Consider the following 19489-nt stretch of genomic DNA (forward strand, 5'->3'; position numbering starts at 1 on the left):
GGAGGTTCAATCCCTGGCCCAGGAGCTTCTACATGCTGTAGGTGTAGCCAAGAAATTAAAAAGCTTAAGATGTAGGGAGGTATTGTTGTGCCTCAATGGTTAACAAACCCAACTAGTATCCATGAGGACGCGGGTTTGATCCCTGGCCTTGTTCAGTGGGTTGGGGATCCGGTGTTGCCATGGGCTGTGGTGTAGGTTGCAGACGCAGTTCGGATCTGGCATTGATGTGGCTGTGGTGTAGGCCAGCAGCTGCAGCTCCGATTCGACCCCTAGCCTGGGAACCTCCATATGTCACAAGTGCAGCCCTAAAAAAAAAAAAAAAAGACAAAAAAAAGCTTAAAGTATAAAATCATAATCCAGCCTACCTGCTTTCCATATACGTGAGATTAATTCATGTACTTTCTGAGTAACATAATAAAGTTATCTTTAGAGATATGTACCAGTTGCAGAATAACACTTCTGGGGTCTTGGCTGCCAACCTGGTCCAGGAGCACACAGTCAGCATCCTGATGCCAAGCAGCATCCTGACCAGCATCCACTGCTCAGGTTCTGGTTGAGAACCAGATAACACCTTCCTTTCCGAAATGTCTACTTTTTGCTCAGAACAATGACGGGTATATGCGTAGGTCTTCATTTGACTCATTACCTGAACAATCAGCTTATGTTCTTTCCCCAAAGCAGAATTAATGCACATAAATTTGTGTCAAGTCCCCAGGACTCTTTCTTGCATAAAAACCACTAAGCTCTCATCCAACTCTGGCCTGAAAGTTCTTCTAGAATATCTTGTGATACCACCATTTCTAGGTAGCCTAGGAAGAGCCATAAATGATTTAATCAGCCAAATGTGAAACCTGTTCCTACTGCCCAAGCAGGAGTCAAATTCTTAAGTCTTTATAATTTGCCAAATTACAATTCAGGGTTACATTGGCAAGTTTACCTTGTTCCAGCCCTTCTTACAGCTGAAACTCTCAGATCTGTTTCAAGTTGGAAACCACCAATGAAGAGTTCACAGCATTTCACACTCACAAGTTGCAGCTTGTCATTTTTTCATATTCATGAGTCCAAGCCCTTTTCTACTCTTGTTTAAATTTTATTATCATAGTTATTAGAGATAAGCCAATAGAAACGGGATAACACAGGGAAAAGTTCAAGATAAATAATTTCTTCCTTATGAATAAAACCACACCCCACACTCAAGTGAGTTACCACTCATTCTGTCCTGCTGTACAGTTACACTCACAGTCCACGGATTAGTGGAAGCGGCTGATACTCGGAGCTGGCCAAAGGACCCCAGTTGTGTGAAGTCTCGGGCTGAGCTGTCTCTAGATGACCAGCTTCTCCACACTCAGCGTGCTTGTGGTTTCATCCTCTTCATTTGACCCAAAATATCCTGGCAGGTCCAGCATCCTCTGCTCGGACTCAGTGAGGCCAAATGACGTATTGTCATAGAAGGCGAACTCGGGGTGGGCGGGAAAGCTCTGACACTTGTCTTTTCTACTCTGGGAAGGGCTCAGGGGGCTGACCCTCTGGTAGCTCTCTTTGGGGGCCGTGGGGATGGCTGCTTCCTTGAGACACTTCTGTGACTGGGGGATGGTCCCCTCCGAGCCCGGTGGGGCTCTGTTCTCTCACCTCCTGCCACGAATCCTACCTGGCGATCCCCCAGGTCTGGTTTCCTGGTCGGCTGCCCCGAGGCGTGGGGTTTGGGCAGAGGGCTCAGCAGACCGCTGGTCCCACCTGCCCCTTGGCAATGGTCGGGTTTCTCTGGAAACGGGGCAGCGCCTCGACTCTGCGGCCGGACTCGGTCTTCCGCCTGATCCCAGGTCCGGGTCCTGGAGGCGTAGGCGGGGGCCTGCCGGGGGGTCAAGGCGGACAGGCTGCGCTCCCGGAAGGGCCGGGCCTGCTTGGCTTCGTGGAAACTCGCTGTTCTCCGGAAGTGGGATCCCCGGGGGTGGCCCCTGTCCGGCGGCGCCCCCCTGCCGCCCGCGTGCCTCGCCTGGGACTTGCGGATAACGGTCTGGCTGGGGCTGACGGCGGCCTGCACAAGCGGGAGGTCCAGCCGGGAGGGCGGCCGGTCCCCGGCGCCCGGCGCGGGCGGCTGCTCCAGGAACGGGGCCTTGATCCGGAACTTGGCGGCCGCGGCGTCCTCAGGGACCTCCGGGTCCCGGGGGGCGGCGGCAGCGGCGGCGGTGGCGGCGTCGATGGCGGTGTCCGTCAGGGGACTCTGGGACACGTGGTACACCTTGGTGGTCTCCGTCAGGCCTTTCTTCTTCATCTCCTTCAGCTGCTGCTGGGCCAGGCGGTAGCTGAACAGGGGCGGGATGATCTTCTGGGCGGTGGACTGGAAGCTCTCGCTGCCGGAGGCGTCCTCGTCCGGGGCCGCCGGCGCGCTCCGCCGGTAGGTCAGCGGGATGCCCAGGTCCCCGGGGCTCCCGGGGCTCCCCGCCGGCCCGTCCCCCGCGTCCGAGAAGCTGCCGCGCGGCTCGCCCAGCTCGCAGATGTTCTCCTCGTCCGAGTTCTTCCGGCAGCCGGGACCGTGGAGGGAGTTGGGCCGGGCGGGGGTGCTGCACGTGGGGGAGCGGCCCAGCTTCCGCCACAGCGTGATGAGCACGGTGGCCACAATGATGAACAGGCACAGGGATATGCCCGTGACCGTGACGATGTTGTTGGACTTCGCCGGACCCTGGGGCTGGAGAGGAGACGGGCTGGATGTCTGGAAAGCTACCAAAAAGCAAAAATAAGTGTATGCTCCAGGATCGTTTTCTCTGCCCAGGTCCAGGATCTCTGAGGGACTGGCCCTAACGATCCAGCACTCACAGAAAAAGAAGTCCATTCAACAAGGGCTACGAATTCTGGTCCCGCATATATATTTCTGCGGGCAGCTTGTGCCAAACTAAAAAACAGGGCCCCACAGAAGAGAGGTGACTAGATGAGCCACCATCTAGGTGACTCCGGCGTTCACTGGCTCCTGCGGACACCTGACCCAAATTTTCAAGGTAAGTCAAGGTTCTTTGCTTAAGGTAAACATGGGGTACCTAGAGTTAAATGGACCTTTGAGAGACACACTGGAAAATTCTTACCAAGGGTAACACTTGAAATGCAAAATAACTTACAAATAGGCTGTAGCTAAATTTGCACATCCGAAGAGAAATTAATAGAGGAAAAATAAGTCTTTTGGCAAAACACTACCACTTGCTTTTCCCTTCCAATATCTGGACACTGTCTTTCCTAAGTGGGGAAGCCTCTGGTTTCTCACTCTTGTGATTTCAGCTGTCTACTCCCCCTCCTACCTTCCACGTGGTGTTGATTTTTTCTTTCCTGCTCTCTCAGACTGGTGTGGTGCATAGTGAGCAGAACGTTTCACCAAGACTCAGATGCCACCTGGGCCTTACTTAGCCTGTGTCTGGGAACCTGAGACCACCGGCTGTCACCAGACCTCACCTCTTTCCTCCTTGGTCACTGTCCATCTTTTGAACCCTTCCAGTCACCTGTCCTATTTCTTTTCCCCATAGTCTTAGCACCACCTGCTCTGTGCCTCATCTCCTGGCCCCAGCCCCATCCTCCCACTGCTTCCCTCTCCCCTTTCTGTGCGACATCTGATAATCAAATTCCCCAAGATCCGGGATCTTTCCACAAAACACTCTCTCTTCTTCACCTCCTTGCCTTCCCTGAGGACTGGATATCCCGAAGGGCAGCTGCCCCCGCACCCCCACCCCCACCCTATCCCCAGCCTCTTGGGTGGAAGATCTATTAGAAGCAAACGGGGCAGCGGCAGGGCGTGTTCCTCAGCCTCCTCGTTCCCGACTCCCATTTAACCAGTTCTTCCACCTCCGCAAAAAACGTCTATTCTTCCTATGCCCATGCCACCCACTCAGATCACCCCTTCTAACACTGCCATCTCAACACTGTCACTGCCCAGCCTCAGCCACCAGTCACTTGCACCTGGGTCCAGCCTTCCTCGCCATCCCATGGCCAGGACCACTGAGTGTCCATCCAACCTGCCATAGCTTCTCCTCTCTTGCCAGTTTCTGCAGCAGCTCTTCTTCTCTCTGGCTGGACCCTCCCCTCTCAGTCATTATTCCTACGCTGGTTATTCCACCTCATTGCAACTTCTAATTCTCCACCCCTCCGTCTTCTTCCCCCCCCCAGGCACCTTCTACCCTCACTTCTCTCCCTACCCCCAGGATCCACCACTTACTTAAACCCTTCTCCTGCCAATATTCTCAACTCTTTGGCCTCTCATACTGAGCTGTACCCCTTTCCCTGCTCTGCTGCAAAAGTCTATTCCTAGGAAAATCCAGACATGAGTTATCAGCTGCCGTATCTGGGCCATGAGCCCTGGTGGAGACATCATACCCAGGCAGACCTCCGCCTACTGAGAGCCCCCGAACTTGGCTGCCCATAAATCTTTCATGGGTTCCTAAGCAACTCACATTTCTGTCCCCTAAAATAGTGCTTCAAAGCTTTACCACGAATCCTCTTCCTCAGCTGTCTGCTAGATCATGAAAAATGAGAAGATATCGAGCAAGTACCCCCATCCCCGCTTCCTGTGCCAGCCTCTCCTCCCCCATAAACGTACCAGCAGCCACACCTCTATTTGCTCCTTCCTCTAGGGAGTTAGTGGGAGAAATGTGGCCCATAAAGATAAGGCCACCAAGGACTCCCTAGGCCACCCTTCTCCAGGGGGACCTGCCCTCTGTACCAATCATCTCCAGCTTCTCCTCTGTGCAGCTCCACAGAAACACACTCGAGCTCTTCTCACTTTAAAAAGACCCTTCTAGAACCCTCCCACTACTGCTACCGCCCTACCTTGCTCTTTTTCTTCCCAGCCCAACCTACAGAAAGAGGAGTCCACATGTGCCAGCCGCTTGCTTCCACAGTCACCTCTGGCTCCTGCGACCTGCCCCCGGGATTCTGGTGAAGCAGCTCCTGCCGAGGTCATCAATGACCGAATGGCCAAAGCGCAGTTCTGTCTCGATAACCCTTGAGCTCTGCAGCGTCGGCTGCTGTCTGACTCTCTCTGCTTGGTTTCCATGATTCTCTAACTTGGAGAGAGGAACGTGGACTCTGGAGCAAGGGAGCTCTAGATCCCGTCTTGGCTCCACCGGCTGTAATTCATGTCTCCATGGACGCCCCACCAACACCTCCACCTCCACACACTCAAGACTCATCCTCTTCCCCCCAGAACCTTCGCCTCCTCTGATGCGTCTGGTCTCAAGGGACTGGCACCGCTGTCTGTGCAGCTGCCAGCACTAGAACCTGGGGTTTCATCTGTGAGGCTGCCCTCCCCACACTGGCCACATCCAGAGTCGCTGGATCCTCTCCTCTGCACCCCCACCGCCAGGGTTCCTTTTCACTGGGTTACTGGAAATCTTAGCAGGCCTCACTGCTGCCACAACTGCCCCTTCTGACTTGTACTCCACGCAAGAGATGTATTTCCCTCTACATCCTTGCAAATGTCTAATTAAAAAGACAGGCTCCCACCTTCCAGGGCCCTGAGGATCTGGTGCCTTCCTGTCCCACCTCGTTTCTCTCACTCCCTCCTGACACACTATCCTCCAGCCACTCAAGCTATTGTCAGTTGTCTGGGTTTTGTAATGTGCCATCATCTTCCAAGCTGTCATCCATTGTTCCCTTTGCTAAAACTTCCTTCCTCACCTGGTTCACCAGGTGACACCTACTCAGCTCTCAAACTTCAGCTTATTGTCACCTCCTCCAAGAACAGAGGTGCTCCCATGGATGAGCACAGGCTTCCAGAGCGAGCTGTGGATACCTGTCTGTTGTACTGTGTGCTACCCCTGTTTACGTATCTGCTGGGCTATAGTATCAAAGGCCCCTCCCAGACAGAGATGTGCCTTAGCTATAGTTTCCCAACCCCAGTCCCAGTAACTTGCACACAGTTGGTTCTCAACTCATTTCATAGTAATCAGCTGACTCATTATTCTAAAGGTCACAGCAAACTGCTCAGCACCCCATTAGATGGAACGTGGGTGCAACAGCAGCTGGATTCTCCCACTCTCGTGTTAAACAAGAAGGACCAAATTAAGGTAGGACCACACCCACAACTTGGCTTAAGAACCTCTTTCAAAGCCAAACTGAACTCTAGACTCAACCAAGTGGACAGAGCTGAAGGATGAAAATAGACTTGTTTCCGAACTGTCATTGGCCGTGGCTGACACGGCAGAGGGTAGCAGTGTCGCAACTGCACGTGATGGACCCCTCAGCTGTTACCTTTGACCCTGGCTGGAACTCTTCAGAACCAAAGCCAGAGAAAAGCCCCGAAGCTGTTGAGCTCGCCCGTCTCTCTCACCTAGTCTTTGCTCTTTCCCTGCAGTGAAGATTTCCTGATGCTAAGCAGCCTGCGAACAGATCTTTACATTTCCAAGGAGTGGAGAATAGGCTGAATGGGAAACAGAGGACACTTGGGAAGAAATGATCATTTTTACCCACATAAGCATTTACCCGAGAATCATGTATAATTAGAATAGGGGCTATAGTAGGGGGTGCCTGTAGCACTTACCCTTCCTGTTAATTTATAATAATGTACAAATTTCTAATTCCCACCCAGGATTAAAGAGATTAAAATGCCAGAACATGAAATAATACCAGACAGCCATGAAGAATGATTGCTAATTCCAGGTTATGGAGGCTTCTGGAAAGCTAAACTAGCCTGTCTATAGAGGCAAAGCCTTCAAATAGGTAGCTTAGGAAGAGGCCAGTCCTAGGCCCCTGCTTTCCAGCTCTATGGCCTTGGGCCGGTGACTGACCCTCTCTCGGCTGCAGCATCCTCACCTATACGTGGATATAATGATGTACAGTCTTCCTAAGCGCAAGGCACTTGGGAAAGTGCCTGGCAGGCAGAAAGCTCTTAAGATCAGAGCCCAGCACAATCATGCTTACCCTGCAGAGTTATTGTGAGCTTTAAGTGAGAATTCTTTTTTTTTTTTTTTTTTTTTTTTGCTTTTTAGGGCCACACCCACTGCATCTGGAGGTTCCCAGGCTAGGGGTCGAATGAGAGCTACAGCTGCTGGCCTACACCACAGCCACAGCAACGCAGGATCTGAGCTGCAGCTGCGACCTACACCACAGCTCATGACAATGCTGGATCCTCAACCCACTGGGCAAGGCCAGGGATCGAACCTGCAACCTCATGGTTCCTAGTCAGATTCGTCTCCTCTGCACCACGACGGGAACTCTGAGATGATATGTTTAAAGTGCTGGCACATAAATGGTCAATAAAGGGTCGACATTGCTGTCTCTTCTAAAGGTGCGATAGAAGCCGGGGCAGTTGGTTTTCCATTCCTTTGAGTAGCATAGCACTCCAGAGGGAAAATCTTCACACACTGCATCCCAGAATGGAGAGGAAGAAGTTACACGGAAGGAAGGAGATGTGGAGAGTGAAGGGATTATAAAGAGCAGGGCAGACAGGAAGGTCCTGTGGTGCAGTGGATTAAGGATCTGGGGTTGTCACTGCAGTGGCTCAGGTCGCTGCTGTGAGGCTGGTTAGGTCCCTGGCCTGGGAACTCCCACATGCCATGGGTGCAGCCAAAAATGGGCAAAGAAAGGAGAGGCAAGGAGAGAGGGCTTCAGATGACAGCATGAGATATAACTGGAGGGAGAACAGACTCAGGATGCGGCCCAGGGCTGATGAAAGAAGGGGGCAGGCTTCGGGCTGGGAGAAGGGCCTGGGTCTGAGGCTCTAATAGCAAAATCCCAGAAGAGAGAATGTCCTAAGGCAGCTGGAATGGAGGGAACAAGGCCTGCGGAGCTGACTGGAAAGAGGAGACAGCACGGATTGTATGAGGTCACAGGTGGGGACGCTGCTCTAGGTACTGCCAGGAGCTGGTGGTTCTGGCTACAAGGTGAGCTGAGACCAAACACAGAGACATCGACCTTCTCGATCCCAAAGGGACAAGGAACCGGGGATGGTTTTCAACCTGGAGCTGGAGAGCAGAAGAAGGCAGCCTGGACAGAAGGACTTCGCCGAAGGGTCAGGACCAGAGCAAAGACTAAAAGGGCAGCTGGCTGTGTATGAGAAGCAGGTGGTTTGTGGGCGGAGCAAGGTTCTTTTTCACCGGAACCTGTGGCAAAGGAATGGGATTCTGCTTCATCAGCTGCAGCAAACCTGTCACCTGAGCATCACCTCGCTGAGCACCCGCATCACACACGCACTGAGCACCTACTAGTGGGGCCTTCAGGATGCTCAGGGGATGAAGCAAGGGCCAGTCTCCAGGTGACACAAGAGACCCCCCACCTTCTCCTCCTGGGCAGGGGTGGTAAGGAATCAATGGAGGGCCCTGCAGGGGATGAGATGGGGAGTCGTGCCCCATTTTTGGCAAATAATGGTCCACACGGTTCCCTGGGACTCCTCAGAGATGAGGAGGAGAAAAACAATTTCTTAATGTTTTTTTCCACAATTTTGGTGGGGAGAAGTAACGAAGGGAGAAACAACAAATCTTGGGAAGAAGTGCTCATCCCTCCCGTTTTTCGTCTTTTAAAAAATGATTTTCAGAGTTTCCATTGTGGCTCAGTGGAAATGAACCCGACTAGTACCCATGAGGACTCGGGTTGATCCCTGGCCTCGCTCAGAGGATTAAGGATCTGGCCTTGTCATGAGCCCCGGTGTAGGTTGTAGACCTGGCTTGGATCTGGCGTGGCTGTGGCTGTGGTGTAGGCAGGCAGCTATAGCTCTGATTCGACCCCTAGCCTGGGAACCTCCATATGCTGCGGGTGTGGCCCTGAAAAGCAAAAGAAATAAAAAGATTTTTCTACGTCTGAATCTTTCACGGAGACCAACGTCCTTGTCCTTTCTCTATCTCCTACAGTGTCAAGTCCCCTGTCATCGCCCTGGCAAGCCACCCCCAGCTGTAGCCACACTGCACGGCGGAGAGCCCAGCCAGCGGCAAGGACAGCGTGTTGAGGGCTCTCCCGGACTCAGCCTGGCGACTTCCAGGCGGGCCTGGGTTCGACAGCCCCTCCGGGGAGGGACTCCTGAAGGAGGAAGGGTACCTACCAGCGCAGTCCTCCAGGGAACACGGGGAGGCCTCCGAGGACACTCCGGGGCAGCCAGGGCGGGAGGGGAAGGAGCTCAGGCACAGGCGGCGACGCTCTCTGACACCGTCCCCACACGAGGCGCTACACTGGCTCCACGGCTGCCACAGTCCCCAAGTTTCTGCAAGGACATTGGCCACGCTTTTAACGCTAGTTCATCTGAGACCCAGAACTTAACTGCACCCAAATGAAGCAGCAAAACTCCAATCTCAGGCCTTGAAATAGGCGGGACGTAGGAAGACGCCCCAAGATGTGGGAAGCTGGGATGTTGCTGCTACCCTCTACAACCTTCCTAGAACCCCTCAGAGAGCTGGGGTCACAGGACGACCAGATGGCCTGATGGATAAAGACAGACAGGCTCCTCCAAGGAAAGCCAGGGTGCAAACACGCCTCCCGGAACAGATGTCAAGCCTCATGCGAGCTGGAGAGAAGTCATCAAACATGGAACGAGCTGCGGGAAGCCACAGGTGGGCCAGCATGCGACCCCAGAGCCCCCGGGAGCCACATTACCCGAGGGGAATTTGCATCCGCTGGTGGGATCTTCTCCACGGACCTCACCAGATGTTCCCAAGGAGGACTGGGGGCCGGCAGAGGACCAGAGAGTCTCCCTCACGTGGAGCCGCAGAGGGGAGCAGCAGCCTTGTGGGGAAGACACAGCCTCACCCAGATCCTCCTCCCATCTCCTCAATCCACAGAAGCCCCAAGCACTGGGGACAAGATGGAAAACCCTGTCACTCTAACAGCACCGGCTGAGACACAGAGCTGGGAGGGAAGAGAAGAAGAAGAAAATCCTCCCCCCACCCGGGCCCAGATCATTAGACAGCTTCTTCCACTGGCAGGAGACAGGATCATCCCAAAGGCCCCATCCATGGAACTCAGGGGCACAGCACTTGCCTAGGACTAAGGCTGAACCAGAACAAGATGCTCTCCCACCCCCGTCATCCAACACCCACTGGGCTCCAGGCTAGCAGTGACCAAGTGTCAAATACCAAGTGTCTACTGCTGGGGGAAGGCAAGAGGGACACGAAAGCCCCTCTGATGCTCAGGCTCAGGCCCAAAGTTGAGGGTACAATGAAAGTGTGGAGAGAAACCCTCTGGCAATCCACTTCCTGCCCAAAACACAGCATAACATTAGAAAATTTTTAACTTGGCATTTCCATCGTGGCTCAGTGGAAACAAATCTGACTAGCATCCATGAGGACACAGGTTTGATCCCTGGCCTCACTCAGCAGGTTAAGGATCTGGAGTTGCCATGAGCTGTGGTGTAGGTCACAGATGCGCTCGGATCTGGCATTGCTGTGGCTGTGGCATAGGCTGGCGACTATAGCTCTGATTTAACCCCTAGCCTGGGAACCGCCATATGCCGTGGGTGCGGCCCTAAAAAGACAATCAATCAATCAATCAATCAATATTAAAAAAAATTTTTTTGAACATAATCATGCAATGAGGGTGCCACAGCAAGAGCAAAAACTCAAACATAGCTCAATCCCTTACTATATTCACCCAATCTCCACAATAAAGATATAGTGAAAATATGATATGCCCATTTTCAGGCATAAATACTATTTATCAGTGTCTATAGTTCTAAATAAAATGTCCAACTTTTAACCAAAACTATGAGATACACAAAGAAGCAAGAAAAAACAAGAAAATGGAGTTCCTATTGTGGCTCAGCAGTAAAGAACCCAACTAGTAACCATGAGGATGTGAGTTCAATCCCTGACCTCGCTCAATGGGTTGGCATTGCAGTGAGCTGTGATGTAGGTCGCAGATTCAGCTCAGATCTAGCGTTGCTGTGGCTGTGGTGTAGGCCAGCAGCTGTAGCTCCAACTCAACCCCTAGCCTGGGAACTTCCATATGCCGGGGGGTACAGCCCTAAAAAGCAAAAGAAAGAAGAAAATATCAAAGTAATTAAGATAACCAGACTGAGACGTGACCCAAATACTGGAACTATTACAGAGAAATGTTAACTATGATTAATATGTTAAAGACTTTGGTGAAAAAGGTGAATAAGATGCATGAACAGATGGAAATTTTCATCAGAGAGTTGTGAACTGAAAAGAAATTCTAGAAATGAAAAGCGTGATAACAGAGCTGAGGAATATCTTCTAGAGGCTTATCAGTAGACCTGACACAGTTGAGGAAAGAAAGAGTGAATATGAATACAGGTCAAGAGAAATTAACCAAACTAAGACACAAAGAGGAAAGAAAAGTTGTGAATAAAAGAGAATACTCAAAAGAGCTATGGGACAAATATCAAGCAGTCTCTCATTCATATACCTAAAGTCCCAGAGGAAACAAGAGAATCATGTCCAAGGACTCTCCAAAATTAACGCAAGACACCAAACTACATCTAAGATGCTCAGAGAACATGAAGCAGTATAAATACAAAAAAGCAAACAAACAAAAAGTTAGACACACTATGCTCAAAATGCTAAAAACTGAACAGAAAACTTTGAAGCCTATGGTGAGCAAAAGGGGGCAAGGTGGAAATTCATCACATCCAGAAGAATAAAATCGAGAATTACAGCACACTTATCACGTAAGCCAAAGGTAATGGAAGGACATCTCTGGAGTACTGAAGAAAAAAAATTACCAACCCAAAATTCCACAGCCAGTGACAGTATCTTTCAAACCTGAGAAAGAAGTAAAGATCTTTCAGACAATGAAAATTAATAGAATTAATTACCAACAGACTTTCACTACAAGAAATGTTAAAAAACTCTCCAGGCAGAAGTGATATGATACCAAAGATTTGCATCTATATAAAGGAATGAAGTGTGCTATAAACAATATTTATAGAGGTACAGATAAAATTTACTTTTTTTTTTTTTTTTTTCTGTTTATGGCTGTACCTGCAGCATATGAAAGTTCCCGGGCCAGGGGTTGAATCAGAGCTGCAGCTGAGGCCTGCGCCACAGCCATGGCAACACTCAATCTGAGCTGTATCTGCAAACTGTGCCACAGCTTTTGACAACTCCGGATCCTTAGCCCAGTGAGTGGGGCTAAGCCAGGGATCGAATCTGGATCCTCTTAGAGACAATGCTGGGTCCTTAACCCACTGAGCAACAATGGGAACTCCAAATTTACTTCTTATTTTTAAATGCTCTAAAGTATAATTGATAGTCTATGGAGTTCCTGTCATGGCGCAGTGGTTAACGAATCCGACTAGGAACCATGAAGTTGCAGGTTTGGTCTCTGGCCTTGCTGAGTGGGTTAAGGATCCGGCGTTGCCGTGAGCTGTGGTGTAGGTTGCAGACGTGGCTCGGATCCTGCGTTGCTATGGCTCTGGCGTAGGCCGGTGGCTACAGCTCTGATTCGACCCCTAGCCTGGGAACCTCCATATGCCCTGGGAGCTGCCCAAGAAACCACAAAAAGAAAAAAAAAAAAGTATAATTGATAGTCTAAAGCAAAACAGTAGCAATGTATTGTTTATAGCATATATTTAATAACATGTATAATAATCATTCAAAGAATGGGAGGAATGAATTGGACTATTTTTAATATTACACATGAAGCAAAATATTACCTGAAAATAGATTGAGTGCTTAGAACTGTATACGGTGAACTCTGGGACAACCATTACAAATTATTTTAAGTTATAAACAATAAACCAATAGTGTAGTTAAAGTAAATCTTTTTAAAAAACTCAATCCAAAAGAAGGTAGAAAAAAGAGGGAAAAGAAACAAGGAACAGATGGAAAAAATATAAAACCAAGGTAGTAGATCTTAATCTAACCATATAATGATTACATCAAATATAGATAATCTAAACATCAATTAAAAGACAGAGATTGTGAGATTGGATAAAAAAGCATGACCCAACTATATGCTGTTTAAAAGAAACTCACTTTATGCAAACTATTGCCTTTGGAATGGATAAGCAATGAGATCCTGCTGTGTAGCACTGGGAACTACATCTCATCACTTAGGATGGAGCCTGATAATGGGAGAAAAAAGGATGTATACGTGTATGTGTGACTGGGTCACCTTGCTGTACAGTAGAAAATTGACAGGACTCTGTAAACCAGTTATAATGGAAAAAATAAAAATCATGATGAAAAGAAAAGAAACTCACTTTAAAAATAAATAGATATCACAGACATTGAAAAACTTATGGTCTCCGGACGAGACAGTTTGGGGGGTGGAGGGATGTGCTTGGGCTGTGGGATGAAAATCCTGTGAAATCAGATTGTTATGATCATTATACAACTACAGATGTGATAAATTCATTTGAGTAATAAAAAAAATTATATAAAAAAACCATAAATAAATAAATAAATAAATAGATAAATAGGTTAAAAGTAAAAGGATGGGAGAAGTTATACCTTGTAAACATTAATCAAAAGAAAACTGAGTGGCTACATTAACACCAGACAAAGTAGACTATAGAACAAGAAGTACTACCAGGGATAAAAGAAATGTTATATAATCATAAAAGGGTCAATTCAGCAAGGAACCCTTCACAACCCTAAATGGGGATGTATCTAACACCAGAGGTTCAGAATATATACAGGGAGTTCCCTTGTGGCACAGTGGGTTAAGGACCTGGCATTGTCATTGCAGCAGCTTGAGTCACTGCTGTGGTGTGGGTTCAACCCCTGGTCCAGAAACTTCCACATGCCTTGTGTGTGACCAAAAAAGCCAAAACAAAGTACATACAAAACACTTCCAGAAATCATTATGGATTGACAAATGCAAACTTCTCTTTCATGTAATGACTGCCAGAGAGAATAACTGAATAATCCCCTACAAATAATTATCCCTTCTCCCTTCTCTATCAGCAGCCATCCAATCCCAGGATCTATCAAGTGATGCCCACGCTGGGCACCAAAATACCCTCTGCATAAAAGTCTCCCTTCATCCTCATGGACAAAACCTCATGATGCAGTCAAGGGTATACAAAGCGCTACAAAAACACAAGGAGAACATGCAAGGCAGATACACTGTCAGGTGAGCCAAGTGGTGCAATCTCTGGAGTGAGTCATGGAATATGACTTCTTCATAGCAATTAAAAGTCTCGGATTTTCTTAAGAGTGGGAGCATTACAAACCAGTATCTTGGACCGACGTCAACTGAGGTGTGGTAATTATGTTCCATCCAGAGATCCAACTGAACACAATATTGGGTCTGTGCCTCCCAGATCACACTGCACAGCTCCTCAAACAGCAGAACAACAAGCCAGCTTTGTCCTCAAGCTTCAGAGCTGTTCAGACACTAAGATGTTTGCAAAGCTTTGGCAAGCTCAGATTAAGTCTCTCTGAGTTAAAGCAGGGCCATTTAGTTTTCAAAAATCTATTGGGAATTCCACTATCGTGAAATCTAAATTGAAAATTAAGTCAAGGAGTTCCCGTCGTGGCTCAGCGGTTAACGAACCCAACTAGGATCCATGAGGATGTGGGTTCAATCCCTGGCCTTGCTCAGTGGGTTAAGGATCTAGTGTTGCCATGAGCTGTGGCGTAGGTCACAGACGCAGCTCAGATCTGGGGTTGCCGTGGCTGTGGTGTAGGCTGGCAAGTGTAGCTCTGATTCGACCCCTAGCCTGGGAACCTCCATATGCTGTGGATGTGGCCCTAAAAAGCAAAAAAAAGAAAAGAAAAGAAAAGAAAATTAAGTCAATATATAGTTTATCCTTCTCTTGTGCTGATATTTAAGACCACGAAAGGCAGAATTACAAAAGCTAAGCATGCTCTTGTTATTCTTTCCCAGCTCTTCTTTTAGTTCACATAGATATTTTTCATTTAAATACACAGTCATTTGTCAAACTAAAAACAAAACCTCCATTAGTGGGAGCCAGGAAAAAAAAAAAAAAATCAAAGTTTTGATAAAAGTATGAATCTTAATGTCAAAAATCACATTTTGAAAAGTGTTTTTTTCCTTTGAAAGTAAAATCATGGCTGGCAGGACCATCAACGATTAAAAAAACAAACACTTAAACTAAGTTTGATTTCCAAACCAAATTAATCAAACAGAAAACAAGGGGAAACCACCCACAACAATGAAGAAATTTAATCGGGCAAATTTTTAAAAATGCCTGCAATGATTTAGTCCCTGGAGATTTCTGTAATTACAATGAGGAAAATACTTGCCAAAACGGGAACTCACTGAGTAGCTACGGTTCACGTATTAGAAATGAAGAGTCAGATGACCCATATTCTAAACGGTCTTCCTCCATGAATGGAAGGCTGTTTGGTTTTGTCCTGTTTAGCTGTCCATACACGCACTTACACCATGCAACAAACCGGTCTGGCCAGGAGAAATGCCTTTCAGGCCACTCCAGACGATATAAATTCTGAATGAGCAAAATGTGTCTGGACTAGGAAAAGGGAGACTTGGTTCCACTCTCAAGATTATTTGAAGGAGTACAGATTATGCAATAGTCACATCTGCAAGACATTCTGCTCAGGGGACACAAGTAACGAAACAAAACATGCTCATAAGAAAACTCTCCAGATATGAGTGAATTGGAGTTCCCGTCGTGGCTCAGTGGTTAAAGAATCCAACTAGGAACCATGAGGTTGCGGGTTTGATCCCTGGCCTTGCTCAGTGGGTTAAGGATCCGGCGTTGCCGTGAGCTGTAGTGTAGGTTGCAGGCGCAGCTCGGACCCCGCGTTGCTGTGGCTTTGGCATAGGCTGGTGGCTACAGCTCTGATTCGACCCCTAGCCTGGGAATCCATATGCCTCGGAGCGGCCCAAGAAATCACACAAAAAAACACAAAACAAACAAACAAACAAAAACAGATGTGAGTGAGTAGCTAAAAGCAGCAATGGGAACAAAGACACCTGGATAAACAGTTCAGATTTGCTAAGCCCGGCACAAGCTCATTTACATTAGACTGATCATGCTTATGCCTGGGCCAGGGGGCTCCAGGGTGGGTTACCTGTCTTTCAAGACAGGTGAGCAGCACAAGATGAACCAGTGAGGTAGGAGGAAAATACTGCAACTTTTTTCCATTTGCAAGTTTCATACTGTTCAATATCTAGATTGACAGGTGATTTGTATGCGAGGCAGCACAGAACAGCGGGAAGAGCAAACGCTCAAGTCAGTCTAACCACCCGTGGTGGTGAAGCCGTTTCACCCAACCGACCCTGGAGAAGTTCCTTAAGCCTTCTGTGTCTCCATTTCTTCACCTATAAAACTGACAGTAAAGTAAACCTAAGTCTTTGGGTTATTATAAGGATTATAAAGCACTTAGACCAGTTCTTGGTGCAAAGTAATCCCTATATAAATATTGGCTTTATTATGTCAGAAGGTCACATATAACATGTCAGCTATTCTAAAAAAAAAAAAATCCCCCCCCAAAATAAATAAATAAAAATTTTAAAAAAAATCCCAAAGGAAGAGTAGGCGTTCCACCAGGTGGGAAGGTTTACTGGCTCATTCCCTCTCAGAGAACTGTGGAGTATTAAGCATCCAAGGACCCGTTTATACTAATTCTTTAAATTATATCTTCTAGTTTTAGGTAAATTAGGTGGACAAATGAATTAAAAAAGATTCTGGCCAAGAACTCAAAATGATACGATAATTAAGCACCTGCAAATAAGGAGAAAATGACAGGACGACAGAACTCCTACTCTTGGCACAAAGCTCTTGTTGAATCACATTATGAAGGAAAAACAGAACATCTGGTCAGACAAATAAGATGGTTAACAAATTTAAATATCAGGAAAACTATGTGTTAAACACATATAATTTTTACTTGTCAAAAGAAACTAAGTAAATAAAGTCACCACTATGTGAATAGGAATTTATACTCTCTATCCTTAATTCTCAACTTTGACCTAAATATATGTTTTGCCTTGAGGTGCAGGATTCATTATCCCTTATCTGACACTCTTGGGGCAGATGAGTTCAGAATTGAGAATTTCTCAATTTAGATGTTTGCACATTATTACTGCCTGTCCAGAGACCACTAACACCGCCCCCCAGCAGCACCCCAGAACCACACACATTAACCTCTCTGCAGAGAAACACAAACATTCGCATGAAGTAGGATAAATGAAGATCAGAAATAATCATTTTTAACATTGTTCTTGCTGTAAATTATTATGTACATGTTTAAGGTCCTGAGACATATGTGGCAAAAGAGGCACACATATCAAACCCATAATTCCCTTTTCAAAGGGAACCAATGAGAAATTCATTGTGAGTCACTGGGTTCAGTGGGTTCCCCGAATGATGCCTCTTGGCAAAAAAAAAAAAAAAAAGATAGACTTACTGGTCAGAACTGTCAACTTAAATGGAAAATGAAAAAGAGAGAATCCGATTCAGTCATAAACTTTTATACTAAAACACAGAAAGGCACTGAGGTTCCTAATCCCAGCATAAATTTCATAGGTCCGCCAACCAGAGCCCCTGTTGGGCAGCCACGCAGAGCATCTGGGGTCTCCAGGAGTGTTTAGCTCCTCGAGGTACCACTTCCAGCCCTCCTGTCTAGTCATGCCTAGTTGCCACAGCCCCACAGCGAAGAGCCCTGACCCCCTCAGCCAGGACACAGAGCACCACTCCCTGTTCTGCCCCTGTCCAGGGTCTTCCCCCAGCTGCTTCGGGGAACCTGGTCTTGAAACAGACTGGAGGAGTCTGCGGGAAGCCCAAGAGCTGGGAGAGCCAACGAGATCTTTCATCAAATAGCCTGAATCCCTTTGCTCCTCTTGGTTTGCTCCCATTAAATGTAGTCGACTAGAATTTTTCCCCCTCCCAACAATAACTGCTTTTGAAAAGGCAAGCATATCTTGAGTCATTTAACACCACTGTTTTTCTACGGATACCTGAGACTAGCCACATCCGAGTTCAGTTTTCACTTTGTTTTGGCCGCAGCCGCAGCATATGGAGGTTCCCGGGCCAGGGATCAAACCTGTGCCACAGCAGCGATCCCAGCCACTGCAGGGACAACCCTGGATCCTTAACCTGCTGCACCACAAGGGAACTCCCAATTTTCACTTTAATAAACATGTATTGGGAGAGAGTGGAAGGGACCAGGAGTTTGGGGTGAGTAGATGCAAACTATCACATTTGGAATAGATAAGCAACGAGGGTTACTTTGCTATACAGCAGCAATTGGCATAACATTGTAAATCAACTATAATTTAAAAAAAAAAGAAAAGAAACATGTAAGAAGCACCTCTAATGTGCAGGTGTACCACGTGGGCCAAAGAAAGATCATAAATAGCTTCATGGCAGCACATGTCGGCTTTTGTCACCAAATGAGCTTCTCCAATATGGCAGGTGGGGGAGAGGAGGAGACACGGGGAGAAAGACACTGAACAAGCAATGACAGCAGGGAGGAACAAAGGATGCTGGTCGGCTCACAGCCAGGGAGTTCGCCTAAGCCTGGGGTGGAGGAAGAGTGACCCAGGAGGAGACACAGGGGACAGTTTAACATTAACCAAGGGAAGGTGGGAAGACAGGTGCCCTGTCTCCAGTCCCTTGATGGTGACTGTGGTGGGGCAGCCCAGCCATGCAGAGCCATGTGGATGCTCATCCTCATGCGAGTGAGGTGTCAAGGGAGGTGAGTGACAAGTTTTAAGCACAGGAATAAGCCTCAGCTGACCTGAATTTTAAACAGTTCCCCCCTGGCTGCAGTGAGAGAATGAAGCGGATGGTGAGGGGCAACCACTTAGGAAGCTGTTGCAAGAGCCTGGGTGGGAGATGATGGAGGCTTAAACTAGCTCGTGTTCAGGGAACTGGGGAGGCATGGAGAGACTCACATGGTCAGAGTTTTTTTTTTTTTTGGTTGTTTGGTTTTTTTGAGGGCCACGCCTAAGGCATGTGGAGATGCCCAGGCTAGGGGTCTAATTGGAGCTGTAGCCACCGGCCTATGCCAGAGCCACAGCAACGTGGGATCCGAGCAGTGTCTGCAACCTATACCACAGCTCACAGCAACGCCGGATCCTTGACCCACTGAGCAAGGCCAGGGATCGAACCCGCAACCTCACGGTTCCTAGTCAGGTTCGTTAACTACTGAGCCACAACAGGAACTACAGTCAGAGATTTTTTTTTAAGAGACAAAACCCACAAGACCTATTATTCACAGGAGGTGAAGAAGAGGAAGGCTCCCGGTTTTTGGTTTGAACAACGAGATGGGTGGCATCCCGGATGGAGGGGCAGGTTTAAGGGGTGAGGTCTGCTGCATTTGAGGTGCCTGGGAGACATCGGAGCGGTGACAGCAATTCACGCTGGGATGCAGGGGAGAGGTGGCAGCCTGCAGTCATCAGCGTCAGGACAGCAGTCACCCGGTGAGTGTGGGAGGGATGAAAAATGGCAGAGGTTCCTGGGCAAGATGCTGAAATCCAAGGTTAAAGGGATGAGCCTGGGCGGTGGCAGCAGCCAGCAAAGGAGACCCGGAAGGGTCGGCCAGGGAGTCAGGAGGTACGCAGGTGAGTGCGATGTCAACAGAATCAAGGTCAATGAAGACATAGACTGGAAAACGTCCCCGGATGT

At 48.2% G+C, this 19489-nt stretch overlaps 1 protein-coding gene across 1 annotated transcript in view; it reads right to left on the reverse strand.

Annotated features, from left to right (window-relative positions):
* Positions 704–19489, reverse strand: part of THSD1 (thrombospondin type 1 domain containing 1) — a 29597-nt gene continuing 10811 nt past the window's right edge. Inside the window, 3 exon segments of the mRNA XM_005668378.3 lie at positions 704–1549; positions 1552–2718; positions 9011–9169. Of these exon segments, the coding sequence (XP_005668435.2) occupies positions 1323–1549; positions 1552–2718; positions 9011–9169 (1553 nt within the window). The 3' untranslated portion in view covers positions 704–1322.

The sequence above is a fragment of the Sus scrofa genome, chromosome 11 (genome assembly GCF_000003025.6).
Source record: "Sus scrofa isolate TJ Tabasco breed Duroc chromosome 11, Sscrofa11.1, whole genome shotgun sequence".
Classification (NCBI taxonomy): domain Eukaryota; kingdom Metazoa; phylum Chordata; class Mammalia; order Artiodactyla; family Suidae; genus Sus; species Sus scrofa.